The sequence below is a fragment of the Argentina silus genome (genome assembly GCF_951799395.1).
Source record: "Argentina silus genome assembly, chromosome: Y".
Taxonomy (NCBI): domain Eukaryota; kingdom Metazoa; phylum Chordata; class Actinopteri; order Argentiniformes; family Argentinidae; genus Argentina; species Argentina silus.
In genome coordinates, this window is record NC_139654.1 from 4,710,620 (window position 1) to 4,735,000 (window position 24,381).

The 24,381-nt window shown below is 43.0% G+C and overlaps 3 protein-coding genes across 3 annotated transcripts in view; 2 read left to right on the forward strand and 1 right to left on the reverse strand.

The window, feature by feature from the left end:
* Positions 1 to 24,381, forward strand: part of LOC310823897 (uncharacterized protein) — a 211,889-nt gene that overhangs the window by 179,420 nt on the left and 8,088 nt on the right. The window contains exons 11-12 of the mRNA XM_083696836.1: positions 175 to 1,963; positions 5,745 to 5,918. Of these exons, the coding sequence (XP_083552962.1) occupies positions 175 to 1,963; positions 5,745 to 5,918 (1,963 nt within the window). The remainder of the gene's footprint in view (positions 1 to 174; positions 1,964 to 5,744; positions 5,919 to 24,381) is intronic.
* LOC310823899 (uncharacterized protein) overlaps positions 1 to 24,381 on the forward strand; it is a 310,796-nt gene that overhangs the window by 161,625 nt on the left and 124,790 nt on the right. The window lies entirely within an intron of this gene.
* The window catches only part of LOC310823917 (tripartite motif-containing protein 16-like), a gene marked incomplete at its 5' end in the record, with an annotated part of 7,464 nt that continues 3,777 nt past the window's right edge, over positions 20,695 to 24,381 (reverse strand). Inside the window, 2 exons of the mRNA XM_083696858.1 lie at positions 20,695 to 21,335; positions 22,825 to 22,884. Coding sequence (XP_083552984.1) covers positions 20,779 to 21,335; positions 22,825 to 22,884 — 617 coding nt within the window. The 3' untranslated portion in view covers positions 20,695 to 20,778. The remainder of the gene's footprint in view (positions 21,336 to 22,824; positions 22,885 to 24,381) is intronic.

A 24,381-nucleotide genomic window follows, 5' to 3' on the forward strand; every position in this document is an offset into this window, starting at 1 on the left:
TGATTCTTGCTGGGACCATATATACTGAATTGTATGCACTCACTGCAATGCAAGGCGCTTTGGATAAAAGCGTCAGCTAAATGGCATATATATATATTTACAGTTACTGCAGGTACTGGGTCAACTTAATGTAAAGTGTGCCAGGAATATTTTTTTAATAGTTTTGTCATTCAGGTGAGCTTGCTGTGATGTGCCAACAAGAACTCAAGTCTAACCTGGAGAAGAAGTTTCAGTGTGTATTTGAGGGAATAGCTGAGCAAGGCAACAAAATACTTCTCAATAAGGTCTACACAGAGGTCTACATCACAGAGGGTGGAAGTGGAGAGGTCAATAACGAACATGAGGTCAGACAGATTGAGACAGCATCCAGGAGACCAGCAACACAGGAGACACCAATCAAATGCAACGACATCTTCAAGCCTTTACCTGGACAAGACAAACCAATGAGAAATGTGCTGACAAAGGGAGTCGCTGGCATTGGAAAAACAGTCTCTACTCAGAAGTTCATTACGGACTGGGCTGAAGGAAAAGCCAATCAGGATGTCCAGTTCATATTTCCGCTTCCTTTTCGGGAGCTGAATTTAATGAAAGAGAAGAAATGCAGTTTGAATGAACTTCTTGGTCATTTCTTCATTGAAGTAAAAGAATCAGGAATCTCCAACTTTGACAAGTATAAAGTTCTGTTCATCTTTGATGGTCTGGATGAGTGTCGACTTCCTCTAGACTTCCAGAACAACGAGACATGTTGTGATGCCACAGAGTCAACCTCAGTGGACGTGCTGCTGACAAACCTCATCAAGGGGAATCTGCTTCCCTCTGCTCTCCTCTGGATAACCTCCCGACCTGCAGCAACCAATCAGATCCCTCCTGAGTGTGTTGACCAGGTGACAGAGGTACGAGGGTTCAACAACCCACAGAAGGAGGAGTACTTCAGGAAGAGAATCAGTGATGAGAACCTGGCCAGCAGAATCAACACACACATGAAGTCATCAAGGAGCCTCCACATCATGTGCCACATACCAGTGTTCTGTTGGCTCTCAGCCACTACCCTAGAGAGACTGTTGGGTGAAGCAGAGAGAGGAGAGATGCCCAAGACTCTGACACAGATGTACACACACTTCCTGGTATTTCAGACCCAACAGAGGAATGTGAAGTACCTTGGAGACCATGACAGAGGTCCACACTGGGATAAAGAACTAATTCTGTCACTGGGAAAACTGGCCTTCAATCAGCTGGAAAATGGCAATCTGATCTTCTATGAGGAAGACTTGAGAGAGTGTGGCATTGATGTCAAAGACGCCTCAGTGTACTCGGGAGTGTGCACTCAGATCTTCAGAGAGGAGTGTGGGCTGCACAAAGTGTTCAGCTTTGTGCATCTGAGCATCCAGGAGTTTCTAGCTGCTTTATATGTGTTCCTCACATTCAACATCAGCAATGAGAATCCACTGGTCAAACAGAAGTCCTCATCCATGAAGCTATGGTCATCACTGATACGCACACCTTTGGTCGACTTACACAAGAGTGCAGTGGACAAGGCCTTACAGAGTCAGAATGGTCACCTGGACCTGTTCCTGCGCTTCCTCCTGGGCCTCTCACTGGATTCCAATCAGAATCTCCTACGAGGCCTTCTGACACAGAAAGGAAACAGCTCACAGACCAATGAGGAAACAGTCAAGTATATCAAGAAGAAGATCAGGAAGAATCCCTCTCCAGAGAGGTGCATCAATCTGTTCCACTGTCTGAATGAGATGAATGACCGTTCTCTAGTGGAGGAGATCCAAAGCTACCTGAGCTCAGGACGTCTCTCAAAAGCCCAACTCTCACCTGCACAGTGGTCAGCTCTGGTCTTTGTGTTGCTGACTTCAGAAGAGGAGCTGGATGTGTTTGACCTGAAGAAGTACTCCAAATCAGAAGAGGGTCTTCTGAGGCTGCTGCCAGTGGTCACAGCCTCTAAGACGGCACTGTAAGTAGATGGACAAAACACTGTATTGATACTTGGGCGATGAATGGAGTATGTGATCACTTATTATGATTTACGGATTATTATTATTATTATTGTTATTTTGATCACATGGTCAAAAGTCATTCATTAAATGATTGTACACTTATCTTTCATGTTTTATTGACACACAAATATTTGACTTGATCTATCATGTTCAGTCGCTTTGTGTCTCGACTCCCAATAATGAGGTAGAAAGAGCCAGTTCCAGTCGGAATACTGAACACTGGTTTGGAGAAATCCACTCCTGACGTTGAATCTGTTTTTAACCTAATGACTATCGCATTCCACTCACGGTACCACAGATACTCACACCGCGGATCAAATGAAGACTTTTGTTCTGACATTAAGCAAATAACATCAGTAGCGTATATAATAACATGGCTGGCTGTGTTCATAGTTCAGCTAATGAGTTTGTCAGCTTTATTTTAGTGAAAGTGGAATGAGTCAGTTCTCTAGCCAGTGAGTTTACAGTTGGTGCAGTGGGAAGGAGCTCGCCACTCATCTCCAACTGAAAGCTCTATCCATCATTTAAGGCATGAGAAATATGGATACATGATGATCTCGCCTTTAAAACTAAGTGAAATGATTAGAAAACATGTTGTAGTGAAATATGTTAAAATACCAAAACAGCCCATTTAAGGGTTTTGGACGAAAATGTAATTATATGGTAATTAGGTGCGTGAAATGCAATTGGAAATGATAGAACACATCACATAAGTAAATTTTAATCTAAGTCAAAATGACTTCATGCTTGTATTTATTCCTCATTCAGGCTGAATGGATGTGACCTCACAGAGAGATGCTGTGAAGCGTTGGCCTCAGCTCTCAGCTCAGACTCCTGCCACCTGAGAGAGCTGGACCTCAGTAATAATGATCTAGGTGACGGGGGGGTGAAGCTGCTCTCTGCTGGACTGGGGAGTCCACACTGTCAACTACAGACACTGAGGTGAGGTCTCAGACTATTCTTTTTGTCAGACACATCATTCCTAAGTGTCTGTTACATTATCATTCTATGGAATCAATGATACTTGTCCAGAACGGCTCAATAATTGGGACAGACAATGTACATTATCTTCCAATCAATTCCTATGTAGTGTGTGTGTGTGTGTGTGTGTGTGTGTGTGTATGTGTGTGTGTGTTGGCAGAGGGGGCTGCTCTGTCTTCACTCTCTGAATAACTTTCCTCTCCTCAAATCCTGACCCACCTGGCTTTAGATCAGCTCATGAGACTCCACAATACTGCACTAACCCAATAGCAAGCAAATACATTATACCAGACGTAGAAATCCAGTCACTACAAATGCATCCATGGTTGCTTACTCCCCTGTTGAGAGCAACTGTAGCTCTCACTCATGAATTCTTGCACCACAGTGATCGTTTGGCTGCATGTATTTGTATTCCTCATTCAGGCTGCATAGATGTCACCTCACAGAGAGATGCTGTGAAGCGTTGGCCACAGCTCTCAGCTCAGACTCCTGCCACCTGAGAGAGCTGGACCTCAGTAATAATGATCTAGGTGACGGGGGGGTGAAGCTGCTCTCTGCTGGACTGGGGAGTCCACACTGTCAACTACAGACACTGAGGTGAGGTCTGAGACTATTCTTTTTGTCAGACATATCATTCCTAAGTGTCTGTTACATTATCATTCTATGGAATCAATGATACTTGCACAGAAAGGGTCAATGATTGAGACAGACAATGTACATTATCTTCCAATCAATTACTATATAACGTGTGTGTGTGTGTGTGTGTGTGTGTGTGTGTGTGGTGGGAGGGGGGCTGCTCTGTCTTCAATATCTGAATATGTTTGTCCTCCTCAAATCCTGATCCACCTGGCCTTAGATCAGCTTATGAGACTGCATAATACTGCACTAACCCAATAGCTATCAAATACATGATACCAGACGTAGAAATCTAGTGACTACAAATGTATCCATGGTTAATTGCTCCCCTGTTGAGTGGAACTATAACTCTCACTCATAAATTCTTGTGCCACAGTGATCGTTTGGCTTCATGTATTTATTTGTTGTCAGACACATCAGTCCTAAGTGTATTACATTGTCAATGATACTTGCACTGCAAATATCAATGATGGAGACAGAACATTTACATGATCTTCCAATCATTTCCTAAACTCTTCACTGTGACAACACTAGTTCTACCACTTTATTTGTATTCCACGTTTTTCATTTGTCAGCTCCCAGACCATCATCCCGTGCGTGCATTTATTTTACCATGATGAGCGGTCTTCATAATTTAAAAAAAATCGATGAAGGATACTGTCTTACCTTTCTTAGATAATATGTTTTTGAGAAACCATTTCAGAGGGACAGCAACACATTCACAGTTCAATAACAAGAGGCCGACCTTTAGGTCAGGATGGCCTTGCAGCTGACTCAGCACATCCCCACCAACAGATATAACCCAGGGGACAGATATAACAGCTGTCAACCTGACTGGCTGTCTTGATTCGTACCGTTACTACATAGAATCATAAACGAGTCCAATACTGATCATGAAGGAATCAATGAACAGTGTATGACTGAAAAAATATAATCATCATGACATGGTCATACTGATTAAAATAGATTGTTGTTTTGCTATATTGATTATAAGAATATCATAAATGACAGATGAGAAATCTGTCTCCCCTCACACTATCAAGGAGGGAGCATGGGAATAAGGCACACAATGCAACAATCATTTATTGTACAGCTTATAATGACATCATATTCAGCTCTATTTATCATTAAAGGCAGAATTTCAAAGAGTGTGTGTGTGTGTGGGGGGGGGGGGCACTCTCTGAATACCGTTACTCTCCTCAATTCCTGAACAATCTGGCCTTAGATCATCTGATGGGGCTCCACAATACTGCACTAACCCAATAGCTAGCAAATATACCACACTTAGAAATACATTGACTACAAACCTGCCTGCGATTGACTTGAATCTTGAATTCTTATCATAATGCACCACAGTGATTGTTTGGCTTCATGTATTTATTTGTATTCCTCATTCAGGCTGAATGGGTGTCACCTCACAGAGAGATGCTGTGAAGCGCTGGCCTCAGCTCTCAGCTCAGACTCCTGCCACCTGAGAGAGCTGGACCTCAGTAATAATGATCTAGGTGACGGGGGGGTAATGCTACTCTCTTCTGGACTGGGGAGTCCACACTGTCAACTACAGACACTGAGGTGAGGTCTGAGACTATTCTTGTTGTCAGACACATCATTCCTAAGTGTCTGTTACATTATCATTCTATGGAATCAATGATACTTGTACAGAACGGCTCAATAATTGAGACAAACTATGTACATTATCTTCCAATCAATTACTATATAATGTGTGTGTTTGTGTTTGTGTGTGTGTATGTCTGTGTGTGTATGTATGTCTGTGTGTGTGTGTGTGTGTGTGTGTGTGTGTGTGTGTGTGTGTGTGTGTGTGTGTGAGTGTGTGTGTGTGTGTGTGTGGTGGGATGGGGTCTGCTCTGTCTTCACTCTCTGAATATGTTTGCCCTCCTCAAATCCTGACTCACCTGGCCTTAGATCAGCTCATGGGACTACACAATACTGCAATAACCAAATAGCTAGCAAATACATTATACCAGACGTAGAAATCCAGTCACTACAAATGTATCCATGGTTAATTGCTCCCCTGTTGAGAGCAATTATAACTCTCACTCATGAATTCTTGCACTACAGTGATCGTTTGGCTGCATGTATTTATTTGTATTCCTCATTCAGGCTGAATGGATGTCACCTCACAGAGAGATGCTGTGAAGCGTTGGCCTCAGCTCTCAGCTCAGACTCCTGCCACCTGAGAGAGCTGGACCTCAGTAATAATGATCTAGGTGACAGGGGGGTGAAGCTGCTCTCTGCTGGACTGGGGAGTCCACACTGTCAACTACAGACACTGAGGTGAGGTCTGAGACTATTCTTGTTGTCAGACACATCATTCCTAAGTGTGTTACATTATCATTCTATGGAATCAATGATACTTGCACAGAAAAGGTCAATAATTGCGACAGACGATGTACATTATCTTCCAATCAATTACTATAGTGTGTGCATGTGTGTGTGTGTGTGTGTGGTGTGTGTGTGTGTGTGTGTGTGTGTGTGTGTGGTGTGTGTGTGTGTGGTGTGTGTGTGTGTGTGTGTGTGAGTGTGTCTGAGGTGGGAGGGGGGGCTGCTCTGTCTGCACGCTCTGTGATCGTTTGGCTGCATGTATTTATTTGTATTCCTCATTCACATGTGGTCTTTCAACTGCCAAATGAAGAGGATTTAAAGCTGCACATGTACATTAGAGAGGAATAATCAGATTCTTGATATCAGATGGAGTGACACTATTTCCCCAGGTTGTCAGGCTGTAGAGTCCCAGAGAAAGGCTGTGTTTCTCTGGCTTCAGCTCTGAGGTCTAATCCCTCCCACCTGAGAGAGCTGGACCTCAGCTACAATCACCCAGGAGACTCAGGACTGGCGCTGCTCTCTGCTGTACAGAAAGATCCACTCTGTAAACTACAGACACTCAGGTAAAGGCTGAATATGTGGCTGGACATATCAATGAGATTAATGCACTGTATCTATTTTCCTCATGATTGTGAGTGTCATTCAACCACTGTGGGTTCTTCTGTGGTTGATATAGTGTGGACCATGGTGGAGAGTGCAGGCTCAAACCTGGGCTGATCAAATGTAAGTCACCAACGCTGTAGAGAATAGGACTGTGATATTACTCAAGAACCAGGGCACAGCAGAGTTCAAACAGAGCACCAGTATTGTATTCATGTGTAAATCTAAAATAATAGTGAACGTGAATTAGTTGTATCCCTTGTAAAACATTTTCAATTAATAAGTAATATTTTGTGAAAAAAAGAATGTTGCCATAACAAGATCACATTGTGAATATTGTAAGTTATTCAATTGTATTGATTTGATGATTATTTTTGCCCTCTCAATCAGATGCCTGTGAGCTCACACTGGACCCAAACACAGCACACAGAATCCTCTCTCTGTCTGAGGAGAACAGAAAGGTGACATGTGGGAGAGAGGAGCAGCCGTATCCTGATCACCCAGAGAGATTTGACTCCTGGTCACAGGTGCTGTGTAGAGAGGGTCTGACTGGGCGCTGTTACTGGGAGGTAGAGTGGAGTAGGAGAGGGGCTCGTATAGGAGTGACATATAAAGGAATCAGCAGGAGAGGAGGGGGTTATGACTGTGGGTTGGGATACAATGACAAGTCCTGGAGTCTGAGGTGCTCTGGTAACAGTTACTCCGCCTGGCACAATAAGAAGGACACTGACATACCTGTCCCCTCCTCTGGCTCCCACAGAGTAGGAGTGTATCTGGACTGGCCGGCCGGCACTCTGTCCTTCTACAGCGTCTCCTCTGATACACGGACCCTCCTGCACACATTCCACTCCACATTCACTGAGCCACTCTACCCAGGGTTTTATCTTTGGTACCAGGGCTGTTCAGTGACCCTGTGTAAACTAGTCTCAGGGAGATCACACTGAACACCAAAGGCTCAAAGATGACGGATCAGAACATGATGCAGTTGGATAGTGGTGTGTTTTCACTGAGATGTTGGATGTACAGATGTTCCCTCTCCCAGTGTGTAGGGTGTAGGGTGTAGTGTGTAGGATTGTTGTGTGTAGTTATATTATTTTTTACTATATATATATATATATATATATATATATATATATATATATATATATATATATATATATTATATTAAATTAAATCAAATGCATCTGATAGTAAAATAGACTGCAATAGAGTGACAAAAAATAGAAGCTTACATAGTTTTTTTGATGGAAATGCATCTGACAATCCAGATGAATGATTAGATGATCAAATCAGACTGATGATGAACTCTGAGAATAACACAGGAGAGAGTGTCTGTATGTATATAAGAGTTGGTTAGATTGGGTGTTTGAGTTGTGATGCTGGATCACGTTGTTGTGTGTAAGATAGCAGGGAGTGGATGTGAAGACAGCTCTCCTTCTCTGTCAGTACAACATGGACATGTTCTGTAATTCACTTTCCATAGATTCCTTCACCTGTCTGTCTATCCAATGTACATGTTGTTCCTTCTCCTGTGTGTGTGTGTGTGTGTGTGTGTGTGTGTGTGTGTGTGTATATAAGAGTTGGTTAAATTGGGTGTTTGAGTTGTGTCACCGAGGGCGAGTCTAGCACGTCCTTTCCCCGGCCTGAACACCATTCCCAACGTTCCCCAGTTAAGCACGGCAGGATCGGCCCGAGGTTTGAGAGCAACCTTGGTGAATCACCACGACACGGCAAGAGAAAGAGAAAAAGCTTAGCAGCTGGGGGCCCAACCTGACGAGGGACACCGCGGCTGAGGATGTTCCTGAAACACATTTTATCTTCCATCTATCCCTCAAATAGGTGCGACTGCATAACTGCTTATGAATGATAAGTTGATTCAAATAGGTGCGACTGCATAACTGCTTATGAATGATAAGTTGATTCAAATAGGTGTGACTGCATAACTTCTTATGAATGATAAGTTGATTCAAATATGTGTAACTTCATAACTGCTTAAGAGGAACTAGAGTGTGAGTGTATGACCCCGTGTCAACATGTCTGCTTAGGCCTCATTATGATGACGGCATGCTACCAATGAAAGTACTAAGAATATAAGAATACCAATGTTTGATTGTGTGAATCTTACTCAGGGATGATTACTGATGTATGATACTATATTACTGACGTTTATTTTGATGATACAGAGTTTTATTATTGCATATAAGGGGATATTATATAGGGCCTTCGGGGTGAAGTATGTCAGGTGGTGGGAATCCCCAACAAAAAGTACTACTGTGTCCATAATCAAGTATGAGAATGATAACAATGATTAAGTGTAACAATGTGAAGTATAGAGTGATTTATTGGTTTTGATCTATTGATATGTGTGATTACTATACTGTATTACTGTTTGGATGTATTGTATTGATGTTGATGAGGTTTTGTAACACTGAGAGTTGAGGCACAGAGAAAGTTCCTTAAAAGGACTTCGCCAAAAGCACTTCCTTATTTACTTTAGAAGGAAGCTACTTAGCTACTAGCTTAGCTTAGCCACGGTTCTAGCTAATTGCTCAAAGGGTAAAACACCGCTCTGTTTGTAGACAAAGAAGATGTCACGTGGGAGGAATCTTGGGTCTGTTAGTAAACAAAGATGATGTCATATGGGAGGAGTTTTGGATCAAAAGCAGAGTATAAAAAGAGCTCCCCGGAGCAGCACAACGGTCATTCCCCGCTGAGGAGCGTTAAAACCTGAAGAACCGGAGCAGGACGGAGTGTGTTGGATACCTTACCCCGGGGTGGAACTGGAGCTCTCATAGTCTGGTGCCCGAGAAGTTCTCCGTGGCCGGAGTTCACACTTTGATCAAATCCTGACTAACGGACTCGCCACTGCATTGCAACAGAGGACCTGGCAGACCTTTCTTTGAGGAAGAACGGACTTAGAGGAAAAGCTGAGACCGGTAGAGCAGTTTCAGGGGGCAAAGCTGAGACACTCTGCAGGTATCAGAGTCCCTCGGCCAGGGGAGCATAACACCGGCTCTTTACCACAGCCGTGGCGGAAAGAGGAACCGGCTTCACTCGACGGAGAGGAACTGGGACTTCTCTAAATTTCACAGACAAGTAGATCAGGCAGAGTAGGGATAGAGGTAGAGATTTTATTCTTTTCTAATTTTTCTAATTTTTATATTTTCATCATTTTTATATTTTAATACTCTGTCTGTAACCCATTTTTATGATAACTTAGCTATGCTGTAATGCTTCAAGCCATTATTAAACAATCTAACCTGCATTTAAAGTAACAGTTTTCTAAACTCAATTTTTAAAAATGTTATTTTTATTGAACTATTCCATTCATCAAAAGTATTTTTACCTCCTCCTGGTGACATAACAGGTTATAGATTACTGTGCATATTTCATCATAGGATCTGAATGGTTATATCTAGCCCATCATTACCTACTTTGGGTAAATTGTACTTACCGATAAACACCTTTCCGCAACCACACCAACTTGCACTCATAAGATTAGAGCAGTCGTTAACCATAGAGGTTACCCACTTCTGTGTACAGTTTTCGGGGGAGTTTTCAGTTCAACTGAAGTGGGTAAAGGAAGTCAATGGAGGAACTATGGGACGTAGACTGTTAACAGCGGAGTGAGTCTAATCGACACCAACCTACACAGGACCTGTTAGGAAGTAGCTTACAGGGTAAGACCCTGCAGGCTGAGGTCCATACCTGTTAGTCAGAGGGTTGGTCCGGGGTCCTGTACAGGGTAAGACCCTGCAGGCTGACGTCCATACCTGTTAGACAGAGGGTTGGTCCGGGGTCCTGTACAGGGTAAGACCCTGCAGGCTGAGGTCCATACCTGTTAGTCAGAGGGTTGGTCCGGGGTCCTGTACAGGGTAAGACCCTGCAGGCTGAGGTCCATACCTGTTAGACAGAGGGTTGGTCCGGGGTCCTGTACAGGGTAAGACCCTGCAGGCTGAGGTCCATACCTGTTAGACAGAGGGTTGGTCCGGGGTCCTGTACAGGGTAAGACCCTGCAGGCTGAGGTCCATACCTGTTAGTCAGAGGGTTGGTCCGGGGCACCTGTACAGGGTAAGACCCTGCAGGCTGAGGTCCATACCTGTTAGTCAGAGGGTTGGTCCGGGGTCCTGTACAGGGTAAGACCCTGCAGGCTGAGGTCCATACCTGTTAGACAGAGGGTTGGTCCGGGGTCCTGTACAGGGTAAGACCCTGCAGGCTGAGGTCCATACCTGTTAGTCAGAGGGTTGGTCCGGGGCACCTGTACAGGGTAAGACCCTGCAGGCTGAGGTCCATACCTGTTAGTCGGAGGGTTGGTCCGGGGTCCTGTACAGGGCCTGAACTGCCGGGAGACAAGGTGTCATGATCATCAAAAAAACCCTGAAAGACTTTCGTGTTTTTTTTCGCGTGTAACTTTTTAATAAAGATTAACTTGTTTTACTTATGGTGTTCCTTTCATGGAAATCCTGATTGTTGACGTATCGTCTGTGCTCTGTCGTAGAGCTGGGCATCTTCGGCTCATCGAGTTACAAGGAGACCTCCTTCACCTCACGGAGGAGGTGAAAGTGAGAGGTGATTTGTATTATTACTCTCCAGGACCAGCTGAGAGAGCGTCTCCTACAGCTCGACCCCTCCCGTTACTAGACTGGTCCCCAAACCGGTGGTCAGATAATACAAAGAAAAACAGGCTCGCGGCTGAGAGTGTCACTCCCCAGGTTTTCCCCCCGTTGGTGTAAAATGGCTTGAAAGAGGAAAAATGTGCTAAACATAAATAAATAAATAACATTGATGGTACTTGATAATAATACGCACAGCACATAATATTATTGGAATACTGTGATATATACATATCTGCCATTTTACTGACGCTTTTATCCAAAGCGACTTACATTGCAGTGAGTGCGTACATTTCAGTATATATGGTCCCAGCAGGAATCAAACCCACAACCTAAGCATTGTTAGCGCCGTGCTCTACCAACTGAACCACAGAGGACCAGGTGTGTGACTGTGTCATGATGAGCCACAGAGGACCAGGTGTGTGACTGTGTCATGATGAGCCACAGAGGACCAGGTGTGTGACTGTGTCATGATGAGCCACAGAGGACCAGGTGTGTGACTGTGTCACGATGAGCCACAGAGGACCAGGTGTGTGACTGTGTCATGATGAGCCACAGAGGACCAGGTGTGTGACTGTGTCATGATGAGCCACAGAGGACCAGGTGTGTGACTGTGTCATGATGAGCCGCATCAAACCAAACCATAACAAGTGTGGAGTAAATATGTTGTCCCCCACAACTGAGTTACCCACACACACACACACACACACACACACACACACACACACACACATACACACCCACACACCCTCACACACACCCACACACACATACACACCCACACACACATACACACCCTCACACACACCCACACAGCCAGCAGAGGGAGGAAGTCAGCAAGATGATTTACATGACCAGTTCCTGGTCATAGTCCAGTTCATTACACACAACACAGAGAAAGAAGCAGATTCCTCTCAGGAGACGGAACCTTAACCTCGATAGTAACGCAAATACACAGAAGCTGATTTCCGTTACCAAAAGGTAAGAATCTTACAGAAATATGACAGCGCTTATTTTTTAGGTTGTTTTTATTGCTGTTGTTGTTGTTGAGGTTATTTTTGTTCAAATGTGTAGCTCACGGTATGAGGAAACAAGTCAAGTACAGTACACAAAAGTCTTCATTGTTAGGCTGGTTTTTAGCAGACGCCTTTGTCCAAAGCGACTTACAACATACATTTAAATAGATGACCATGAGTGATATTGTAATGCAAATACGTATTTAGACCTTGGTATGATGTTTAGACTGCAGTTTTTACTCAAGCTTAGCCAGGACTATGTTAGCCAGCTACCTAGCGTTTGTTTCTTCTACTTATATACCTTTTCTGATTATTAAGTGTTACTGTAAGCTTATGGTAATTCTCGTTGAGTTTGTAACGTTTGGCAGTGTAGGTTAAGTTACATCATGTTCGCTATCTTTTGTGTTAGCTAACTGCTCACATTAGCAAATTGGCTAGGTGAGAACATTCCTCCACGTGTTAGCTGAGTTGCTGTCCAGCAAAGGAGTTGGTATTGCAAAATCCTGATATGAGGACTGTTCATATCTGTAACTTCAATTGTGGGTATCAGACCCACAGAAAACGTTTCAACTTTTTACTTGGAATAGTTAGTGGAGCAGCTAGGAGGTGTTTTCTCCTCAAAATGAATGAAAAGCAACAGGCACATGCATGGTGAAAATCCTCATTGTTTCATGATTCTCCTGTAAATCGATGGCTTGTTGGTCACAAATCAATTGTAGTTTTCAATAATAGGCTACTGTGCAAATTCAAAAGGATTTTAAGGTTTGTAGAAAGGATGACTTTACATAAATTATATAAGTTCTTCATATAAAAACTACCTCAGTATCACTGCACTGTGATAGTGATGCATATTCTTAATCTTGACACTTATGTTTTTATTTTTTTATTCACAGCAGGCGGTAAACCTCACCTTGTTTCACTCTCTTCACATTGATAAGCACTGTCATGTTTTACAGAGGCATTATGATTCTGGCTCTGGTTCTATTTGGACTGTGTGGGCCTGGCTTGATTAACAAATAGTTATTTAATTATATCCTTTTACAGGAAATGCTGGTTAAAGTGGAGATCCGAGGAGTGCAGGAATACATTAGAGTTCCACTGATCAAGTCTTTCAATATTCAAGAAGTTCCTTCAAGAAAGTTTGTAGTTTATTTATGGAAATAGTTTTGCATTTAATGTTATCACTGTAGTTGAACATGCAATCTTAAATATTCTGCAAATACAGTGATTAGTTTGCAGGTGCTAGTGTCCCATAGGTATTACACAAACTGTTCTATCAGCAAATAGATTAATATTGTATTAATGCAATGTACTGTACTTTTGATTCTCCTAGTAACAGAGAAGTTTAGTCTGGAAGAGAGTTTCAGTGGGGGCGAGCTAAGCTTGACTGATGTGACAGGGACAGAGGTGGGTGGAGATGTCTTCGATGAGCTTGTAAAGTCAGGTGTCTTGACCTTCATGGTCCCTTTCCCAGTAGGTAAGGAAAGTACTTGAAAAGGCAGGGGTTTTGATGAGGTATCACAGGCAGTGTGAACCCTGAGAGGCACATAGTGTTTTGTCAAATATTGTCATTATCATTTTGGAGGCCTCAAACTGTTATCATTTGATATTCTATTGATCATTATCTTTGGCACACATATTATCCATAGATGGACAGTACCTAAAATGTGTAAAAGATAATATACCGTACTATACCGTAAAAAAAATAAAATAATAATAATTTTTCCATTTATTTGTTTTAATGCTTTTGTTACTGATGAATACATGTACATTTAAATTAATTTTGTCTGCCATTTTGTAGATCTGGATGTTCAGCTGGTCGAAAATGAGGCATTCTCATCTGTCGTGACTGCACTGTCCCCAGCTTCATCCCATTCATCCTTGGTCGCTTCATCCCATTCATCCTTGGTAGTGGCGGAGACTCCACTATCCCCAGCTTCATCCCATTCATCTGATTCTACAATTGTCCTTGAGTCCACAAGAAAGAGGAGGAACCCATCAGGGTTAATGGATCAATATGAAGCAAAACAGGTAAGCTTTGAAAAAATACATTTAAAATCCTCAATTAAGTCATTTTTATTATTGATAATATCTTTAAATATATATCTGCAGAAGAATATTGGGTATTCTGTATAAAGGAATGCCATAGAAAAGTGAATTGTTTTTTTGGGGGGAAAAAATCACAAAAATCCTCTTTTAAATTTCCGTAAGCAAGCTTCCTTACAAGCCTCCATTGTAACATGTTTTGTCAGAAAGTTGAAAATGTTCTGAGGGCCAATCAGAAGGGTGAGAAATCTTTAAGGAGTATGACAAGACGACAACACTACCGGATGCAACACGTAAACAGATGGTGAACATCCTGGTTGCAGATATGATGGAGTTACATAGGTAAGAATGTATCTCCATCTTCTCTCCCTTGCAAAACATACACACTTACAAGGTGGGCTCAAGCATAAACTATGATTTGTTTTGAAAGGAGGATTCCACCGCCAAGTGTGAGAACCAATTATGCACTGAGAATTGTGACACTTTTTCTGTACCTCCAAGATCCATTCTCCAAACAAGGATATGTAAGTTCTTGTTTTCTATGTGAAAACCCAAACCAAGTAAGAGAGAGCTTTTTACAGGACAAACAAAGTGAAAATGGTATGTACAAAGACATCAATGATGGGTCATATTTCCAAAAACCATGCCCTGTTCTCACAGCAAAAGCATGCTTTACAGATTCTACTCTATTACGACGATTTTGAAACTGCTAACCCTCTAGGTTCCAAGAAGGTGATACACAAAATTGAGGGTGTCTACTTTACTCTAAAAACTCTTCCACCCAAGTGTAACTCAGTACTGATGAATGTACATCTTGCAGCTCTATTCTACACTGAAGATCTGAAGACATGGTTTTGATATGATACTAAAGCCTCTTATTGATGACCTGAAAATCTTAGAAACCGAAGGAATACAGCTTCCTTGTTTTGTTTTAATTCAAGTAACAGGAGATAATCTGGCTTTAAATAGCTTGTTGGGGTTTGTGGAATCTTTCAGTGCAACACAGTTTTGTTTAATGAGTAAGGAAGAAGTGCAATCTGTATTTACTGAGAATCATCCTTGGTTAATTTTCCGTTCCAAAGAGGGTCATACTGAACATTGTAGGGCACTAAATAAAAATCCTGAACTGCGGTCATTATATGGTGTTAAAAAGTCATGTGTGCTCAATTCATTAGAGTATTTCCATAACACTGATAACTATGCTGTTGATATAATGCATGATTTGCTAGAGGGTGTGGTACAGTATGAACTTTAGCTGGTTTTTGAGTACCTTGTTAAACAGGGCTATGTCTCTTTGAACTCATTGTCAGACAGGATACAGAGCTTTAATTACGGTTCCACAGAACATAAAAACAAACCAAGTGGGTTAAAGATGGATGATAAGAGCAAACACCTGGGTCAGAATGCCGTCCAGTCATGGTGTCTTCTGCACAACACTCCACTTATATTGGGTGATGTCATTGAAAGGGAAAACAGTCACTGGAACTTTCTGCTGCTTCTAATACAGATAGTCAATATAGTGTTTTCCTACACCATAACCGATGGGATGATATCTTACTTGAAACATCTGATCTGTGATCACCAACATCTGATCTGTGATCACCATACTCTGTTCAAAGCATTGTTTCCCGACAAGAAGTTGATCCCCAAGCACCATTTGATGATACACTATCCGAGATGCATACAAAAAAATGGCCCTCTTATCCATATGTGGTGCATGCGATTTGAAGCCAAACACACATTTTTCTAAAGATGTGGTAAAGATTTCAAAAATCTCACCAAATCATCGGTGAAGCAGCATCAGCGCCAATTGGCGTTTCAATTTGAAAATTATTGTTTTAGATTATTTGAATTTGGTCCTAAAACATCAAAAACAATCAGCACCTTGCAAGGTGGGGAAGAACTTAGTCAGACATTATATTTAGAAGCATGTTCAAGTGTTTCAAGCACCAACTGGGTCAGAAATGATGGTACTGAGTACCAGGTTGATTTGTTCATATGCACTGGATGTACCGATGATCTCCCTGCTTTCAAAAATATCTGTGAAATTATTATATACGGAGAGCGTGCTTTCATAATAGCCTGTAATGTAGAAACAATGTACTATGATGACCACTTTAATGCCTACTGTATAGAAGACCAAATGGATGAGTTTTCTGTTATCTGCGTGGATGAACTGACTCATTTCAAACCATTTGACAAGCAGTGCTATAATGAGAATAGTCACAAAGCATACATAGTGCCCTATTCTTATATGTAGAAAAGTTCTCAGTAAATACAGATTGCACTTCTGTCACAAAGTTGTCGCAGTGAAGTTGTTACATTATTTTTTATTTTTAATTTTGAATAAATAAGCCTCAAAGTCTGGTACTATTCTGTGACGTACATCATCTAATTTTGTTCATTGCATCTGTAAATAAGATGTGATGAAATGCTTTAATAAAACCATGCATATTTACTTTGTACCTTTGCTGACCGACAGAAGGGAGCCAGTGTGACGTGTACATTGAAATTGTCTTTGTTTTGTCTTCTATTTATCTGCCATCAAGATCTGGATGATAACAAAATAAAACATGTTTTTCATAAAGCAATCAACTTGTATGTCATTCTTATTTTTAATTGGTTTATCTCCGAATTATTGAAATATTTAAATGTTTTATTTTAATTGTATAGTAGCATATTTTGACTTTATAGTGTTAATGAGGCAACTCCTTTTATAGAAATTCAAATCACACTGAGAGAGTTAATTTCTAACACTAAGCACTGGAGTTGAAAACATGTAACACTGGTAAATGTTAACCAGTGTTAAATTTCAACTATAGAAAGAGTTGATATTAACTCTATTATAGTGGAAACATGGCAACACTTTCAAAATTGTTAAATTCACTCTGTGGGGAGTGGACCCCTCCAGACACTTTAAAAGTGTTGAAATTAACTCTTTTACAGTTAATTTGAGTCTGTCGATTTTGCTGTGTTGTGATTCAACTACTAGTGATGATTGAACTACTAATGATTCAACTACTAGTGATGATTAAACTACTAGTGATTCAACTACTAGTGATTCAACTACTAGTGATGATTCAACTACTAGTGATTCAACTACTAGTGATTCGACTACTAGTGATGATTCAACTACTAGTGATTCAACTACTAGTGATGATTCAACTGCTAGTGATGATTCAACTACTAGTGATTCAACTACTAGTGATTTGACTACTAGTGATGATTCAACTGCTAGTGATGATTCAACTACTAGTGATTCAACTACTAGTGATTCAACTACTAGTGATTCAACTACCAGTGATTCAACTACTAGTGATTCAACTACTAGTGATTCAACTGCTAGTGATGATTCAACTACTAGTGATTCAACTACTAGTGATTCAACTGCTAGTGATTCAACTACTAGTGATGATTCAACTACTAGTGATTCAACTACTAGTGATGATTCAACTACTAGTGATTCAACTACTAGTGATTCAACTACTAGTGATGATTCAACTACTAGTGATTCAACTGCTAGTGATTCAACTACTAGTGATTCAACTACTAGTGATTCAACTACTAGTGATGATTCAACTACTAGTGATTCAACTACTAGTGATGATTCAACTACTAGTGATTCAACTGCAAGTGATTCAACTGCTAGTGATTCAACTACTAGTGATTCAACTACTGTCTCCTGGCAGTCAGGCCCTGTACAGGACCCCGGACCAACCCTCTGTCTAACAGGTATGGACCTCAGCCTGCAGGGTCTTACCCTGTAAGCTACTTCCTAACAGGTCCGGTGTAGGTTGGTGTCGATTAGACTCACTCCGCTGTTAACAGTCTACGTCCCATAGTTCCTCCATTGACTTCCTTCACCCACTTCAGTTGAACTGAAAACTCCCCTGAAAACCGTACACAGAAGTGGGTAACCTCTATGGTTAACGACTGCTCTAATCTTATAGGAGTGCAAGTTAGTGTGGTTGCGGAAAGGTGTTCATCGGGAAGTACAATTTACCCAAAGGAGGTAATGATGGGCTAGATATAACCATTCAGATCCTATGATGAAATATGCACAGTAATCTATAACCTTTTATGTCACCAGGAGGAGGTAAAAATACTTTTGATGAATGGAATAGTTCAATAAAAATAACATTTTTTAAAATTTAGTTTAGAAAACTGTTACTTTAAATGCAGGTTAGATTGTTTAATAATGGCTTAAAGCATTACAGCATAGCTAAGTTATCATAAAAATGGGTTACAGACAGAGTATTAAAATATTAAAATGATGAAAATATAAAAATTATAAAAATTAGAAAAGAATAAAATCTCTACCTCCACCCCTACTCTGCCTAATCTACTTGTCTGTGAAATTTAGAGAAGTCCCAGTTCCTCTCCGTCGAGTGAAGCCGGTTCCTCTTTCCGCCACGGCTGTGGTAAAGAGCCGATGTTATGCTCCCCTGGCCGAGGGACTCTGATACCTGCAGAGTGTCTCAGCTTTGCCCCCTGAAACTGCTCTACCGGTCTCAGCTTTTCCTCTAAGACCGTTCTTCCTCAAAGAAAGGTCCGCCAGGTCCTCTGTTGCAATGCAGTGGCGAGTCCGTTAGTCAGGATTTGATCAAAGTGTGAACTCCGGCCACGGAGAACTTCTCGGGCACTAGACTATGAGAGCTCCAGTTCCACCCCGGGGTGAGGTATCCAACACACTCCATCCTGCTCCGGTTCTTCAGGTTTTAACGCTCCTCAGCAGGGAATGACCGTTGTGCTGCTCCAGGGAGCTTATTTTATACTCTGCTTTTGATCCAAAACTCCTCCCATATGACATAATCTCTGTTTACTAACAGACCCAAGATTCCTCACATGTGACATCTTCTTTGTCTCCAAACAGAGCGGTGTTTAACCCTTTGAGTGATTAGCTTGAACCGTGGCTAAGCTAAGCTAGTAGCTAAGTAGCTTCCTTCTAAAGTAAATAAGGAAGTGCTTTTGGGGAAGTCCTTTTAAGGAACTTTCTCTGTCCCTCAACTCTCAGTGTTACAAAACCTCATCGACATCAATACAATACATCCAAACAGTAATACAGTATAGTAATCAAATATCATAGATCAAAACCAGTAAATCACTCTATACTTCACATTGTTACATTTAATCATTGTTATCATTCTCATACTTGATTATGGACACAGTAGTACTTTTTGTTGGTGATTCCCACCACCTGACCTACTTCCCCCCGTAGGTCTTACACAATAACCCCTTTTATGCAATAATAAAACTCTGTATCATCAAAATAAACGTCAGTAATATAGTATCATACATCAGTAATCATCCCTGAGTAAGATTCACACAATCAAACATTGGTATTCTTATATTCTTAGTACTTTCATTGGTAGCATGCCGTCATCACAATGAGGCCTAAGCAGACATGTTGACACGGGGTCATACACTCACACTCTAGTTCCTCTTAAGCAGTTATGCAGTTACACATATTTTAATCAACTTATCATTCATAAGCAGTTATGCAGTCACACCTATTTGAATCAACTTATCATTCATAAGAAGTTATGCAGTCACACCTATTTGAATCAACTTATCATTCATAAGCAGTTATGCAGTTACACATATTTGAATCAACTTATCATTCATAAGCAGTTATGCAGTTACACATATTTGAATCAACTTATCATTCATAAGCAGTTATGCAGTTGCACCTATTTGAGGGATAGATGGAAGATAAAATGTGTTTCAGGAACATCCTCAGCCGCGGTGTCCCTCGTCAGGTCGGGCCCCCGGCTGCTAAGCTTTTTCTCTTTCTCTTGCCGTGTCGTGGTGATTCACCAAGGTTGCTCTCAAACCTCGGGCCGATCCTGCCGTGCTTAACTGGGGAACGTTGGGAATGGTGTTCAGGCCGGGGAAAGGCCGTACTAGACTCACCCTCGGTGACACAACTCAAACACCCAATCTAACCAACTCTTACGTACACACACACACACACACACACACACAGGAGAAGGAACAACATGTACGTTGGATAGATAGACAGGTGAAGGAATCTATGGAAAGTGAATTACAGAACATGTCCATGTTGTACTGACAGAGAAGGAGAGCTGTCTTCACATCCACTCCCTGCTATCTTAAAAACAGCAACGTAATCCAGCATCACAACTCAAACACCCAATCTAACCAACTCTTATATACATACAGACACTCTCTCCTGTGTTATTCTCAGAGTTCATCATCAGTCTGATTTGATCATCGAATCATTCATCTAGATTGTTTCACTGTCAGTTGCATATCCATCAAAAAAAGTAAAAAACATGTAGGCTTCTGTTTGTTGTCACTCAATTACAGTCTATTTCACTATCAGATGCATTTAATTTAATAATATATATTTTCAGTACACCCTACACCCTCCACACTAAACCCTACACACTATACACTACACCCTACACCCTACACACTGGGAGAGGGAACATCTGTCCATCCAACATCTCAGTGAAAACACACCACTATCCAACTGCATCATGTTCTGATCCGTTATCTTTGAGCCTTTGGTGTTCAGTGTGATCTCCCTGAGACTAGTTTACACAGGGTCACTGAACAGCCATACCCAACCCAAAACCCAAACCCTGGGTAGAGCGGCTCAGTGAATGTGGAGTGGAATGTGTGCAGGAGGGTCCGTGTGTCAGAGGAGACCCTGTAGAAGGACAGAGTGCCGGCCGGCCAGTCCAGATACACTCCTACTCTGTGGGAGCCAGAGGAGGGGACAGGTATGACAGTCTTCTTATTATTGTGCCAGGCGGAGTAACTGTCATCAGAGCAGAACAGTCTCCAGGACTTGTCATTGTATCCCAACCCACAGTCAACACCCCATCCTCTCCTGCTGATTCCTTTATATGTCACTCCTATATCAGCCTCTCTCCCACTCCACTCTACCTCCCAGTAACAGCGCCCAGTCAGACCCTCTCTACACAGCACCTGTGGCCTGTAGTCAAATCTCTCTGGGTGATCAGGATACGGCTGCTTCTCACTCCCACATGTCACCTTTCTGTTCTCCTCAGACAGAGAGAGGGATCTGTTTGCTGTGTTTGGGTCCAGTGTGAGCTCACAGGCATCTGGGAGAAGAACAGAGGGAGGAAGGGAGGGAGGAAGAGAAAAAGAGAGAGGGAGAGAGAGAGAGAGAGAGAGAGGAGAGAGAGAGAGAGAGAGGAGAGGGGAGAGAGAGAGAGAGAGAAAAAGAGAGGAGAGAGAGAAAGAGGAGGAAGAGAGAGGGGGACAGAGGAAGAGAAAGAGAGAAAGGGATGGAAAGAGAGGGTGAGAGAGAGAGAGGGGAGAGAGGGGGACAGAGGAAGAGAAAGAGAGAGAGGGACGGAGAAAGAGAGAGAGGGAAAGAGAGAGAGGGAGAGAGAGAGAGGGGAGAGAGGGGGACAGAGGAAGAGAAAGAGAGAGAGGGATGGAGAGAGAGAGAGAGAGAGAGAGGAGAGAGAAAGAGGGAGAGAGAGAGAGAGAGGAGGAACAGAAAGAGAGAGGGAGGGAGGGAGAGAGAGAGAGTGGGAGAGAGAGGAGAGAAGAGTCAGAGAGAGAGAGAGAGGGATTGAGAGAGAGGAGAGAGAAAAAGAGAGGGAGAGACAGAGAGAAGGAACAGAGAGGGGGACGGAGGAATAGAGAGAGGGAAGGAGGGAGAGAGAGAGAGAGAGGAGAGAGAGAGAGGGGAGAGAGGAGAGGGGGGAGAGAGTGGGACGGAGGAAGAGAGAGAGAGAGAGGGAGAGAGAGAGAGGGGAGAGAAAGAGAGAGGGAGAGAGAGAGGGGAGAGAGAGAGAGGAGAGAGAAAGAGAAAGAGAGAGAGAGAGAGAGGGGAGAGAGGAGAGGGGGGAGAGAGTGGGACAGAGGAAGAGAGAGAGAGAGAGGGAGAGAGAGAGAGGGGAGAGAAAGAGAGAGGGAGAGAGAGAGGGGAGAGAAAGAGAGAGAGAGAGAGGAGGAAGAGAAAGAGAGGGAGGGAGGGAGAGAGAGAGAGAGAGGGGAGAAAGGAGAGGGGGGAGAGAGTGGGACGGAGGAAGAGAGAGAGAGAGAGGGAGAGAGAGAGAGGGGAGAGAAAGAGAGAGGGAGAGAGAGAGGGGAGAGAAAGAGAGGGAGGGAGGGAGAGAGAGAGAGTGGAGAGAGAGAGAGAGTGAGGAGAAAGAGAGAGAGAGAGGGGACAGAGGAAGAGAAAGAGAGAGAGGGATGGAGGGAGAGAGAGAGAGGGAGAGAGAGAGAGAGAGAGAGGAAAGAAAGAGAGAGGGAGAGAGAGAGAGAAAGGAGGAAGAGAGAGGGGGACAGAAGAAGATAAAAAGAGAGAGGGATGGAGGGAGAGAGAGAGAGAGGGAGAGAAAGAGGGAGAGAGAGAGAGGGGCAGAGAGAGGGAGAGAGAGAGAGGGTGGGAGAGTCAGATATGTAGGCTGTCTTTGATGAGTCTCTCCCTCTCCTAGAGATCTCTAGTTGTGTCTCAGGGTTTGTGGAGAGGATCAATGGAGGGAGGGAGGGAGGGAGGGAGGAACGGAGAGAGGGAGGGAGGGAGAGATAAAGAGAGAGAGTGACTGTCAGCTACTTCAGGAGAAACACACTCACATTGGAAGAACTGGGCTCTGGTCTTGGGCTCTGGTGGCAGGAAAACATCCACTCCATTCACTACAGGCGGGAGGGAGGGAGGGAGAAAGGGAGGGAGGAAGGGAGGAGAGGGAGGGAGGGGGAGAGAGTGGAGGTAGGGGTAGAGGGAGGGAGGGAGGGGGAGATAGGGAGAAGGAGGGAGGGAGGGAAAGAGGGAGAGAGAAAAGGAGGGAGGGAGAGGAGGGAGGGATAGAGAGAGGAGGGAAGGAGGGAGGGAGAGAGAGGGAGGGAGGGAGAGGAGGGAGGGAGGGAGATGGAGGGAGAGGAGGGAGGGAGAGAGGTAGGTAGAGTAGCAGAGAGAGGTAAGAAGGGAGAGAGAGGCACGGAGGGAGAGCAAGAGGAGGGAGGGAGGGAGGAAAGGGAGGGAGAGAGCGAGTGAAGGAGGGTGAGAGGTAGGGAGAGAGGGAGAGAGAGAAAAAGACAGAGAAAGAGGGAAAGAGAGAGAGAGATTGGATGGGGAGAAGAGGTAGATAGGGAGGGAGAGAGAGAGGGAGGGAGGGAGGGAGAGAGGGAGGGAGAGAGAGAGAGACATGTATCAGTCAAGGGTTGTAAACATGGACAGGTCCCACATTGTTCTGATGGGGGGAAAAGAGAAGGCCTCACTTTGCAGGTTAACCCTTTGGGGACCAGGGGTATTTTATTGATTTTTACATAAATTTTTTCTTTCTCAATTTGAAGGCACTTCCATACAAAATAATACCCAAGTGTTTCATATCAATATTTTCAGTACAAACTCAGCTTTCTTGATTGTATCTTGATGTTTACCCCAAAAGCACTGTGTGAAGAGGTAAGTAGGCCTAAACCTGAATATTTCGAATCCGTTTTTCAGAAATGTTTCAAATCCCACGTGAAAACAGACCTTTACCCATGTGGATGAATTGTTTTGGTGCTTGAAATTCATCTATGAAGTCCTGAGCTACACAGAAATGGTATACAATATGAATAAAATACTAGACAGAATATAAAAAAGGACTTCTAATGGATCCTTGTAAACACATCTTCTCTGCTTTCTGTCTCTGTCACTGTCACTGAAATGTTTGTCAATACCGACAATGCCGACAACACGTGTAGCGAAGAAGATGGACATGTGAATCGACCAATCACCGACGGTAAAAGGCAGTGTCTTAGCGACTCAAGCTAGGCTGCTACCAAATTCACCAATTACGCAGGGAGGGTGTGTACCAAGCTGTTCTGAGGCTCATAGCTCCGTCTGTGAGTGAGAGGGCATGTCACAGGAGTGCAGAATCGAAAGCTGAGAGTCTACCGATATTTAAACCATGTTTATACGCCGAATTATTACGGAGATATTGATCAAAACATTTTGGAAACCCCTGAAAACGCGGCCGCACGTCAGTAGGGTTAGGGTTAGGGTTACGGGTTGGGGTTGGGGTTAGGATTAGGGGTTAGGGTCTGTTGTTGGTTGGATGTTTTCATTGATGGTTTAGTAATTGGGTTAGGGGTCAGGGTTAGGGGTTAAGGTCTGTTGTTGGTTGGATGTTTTCATTGAGGGTTTAGTAT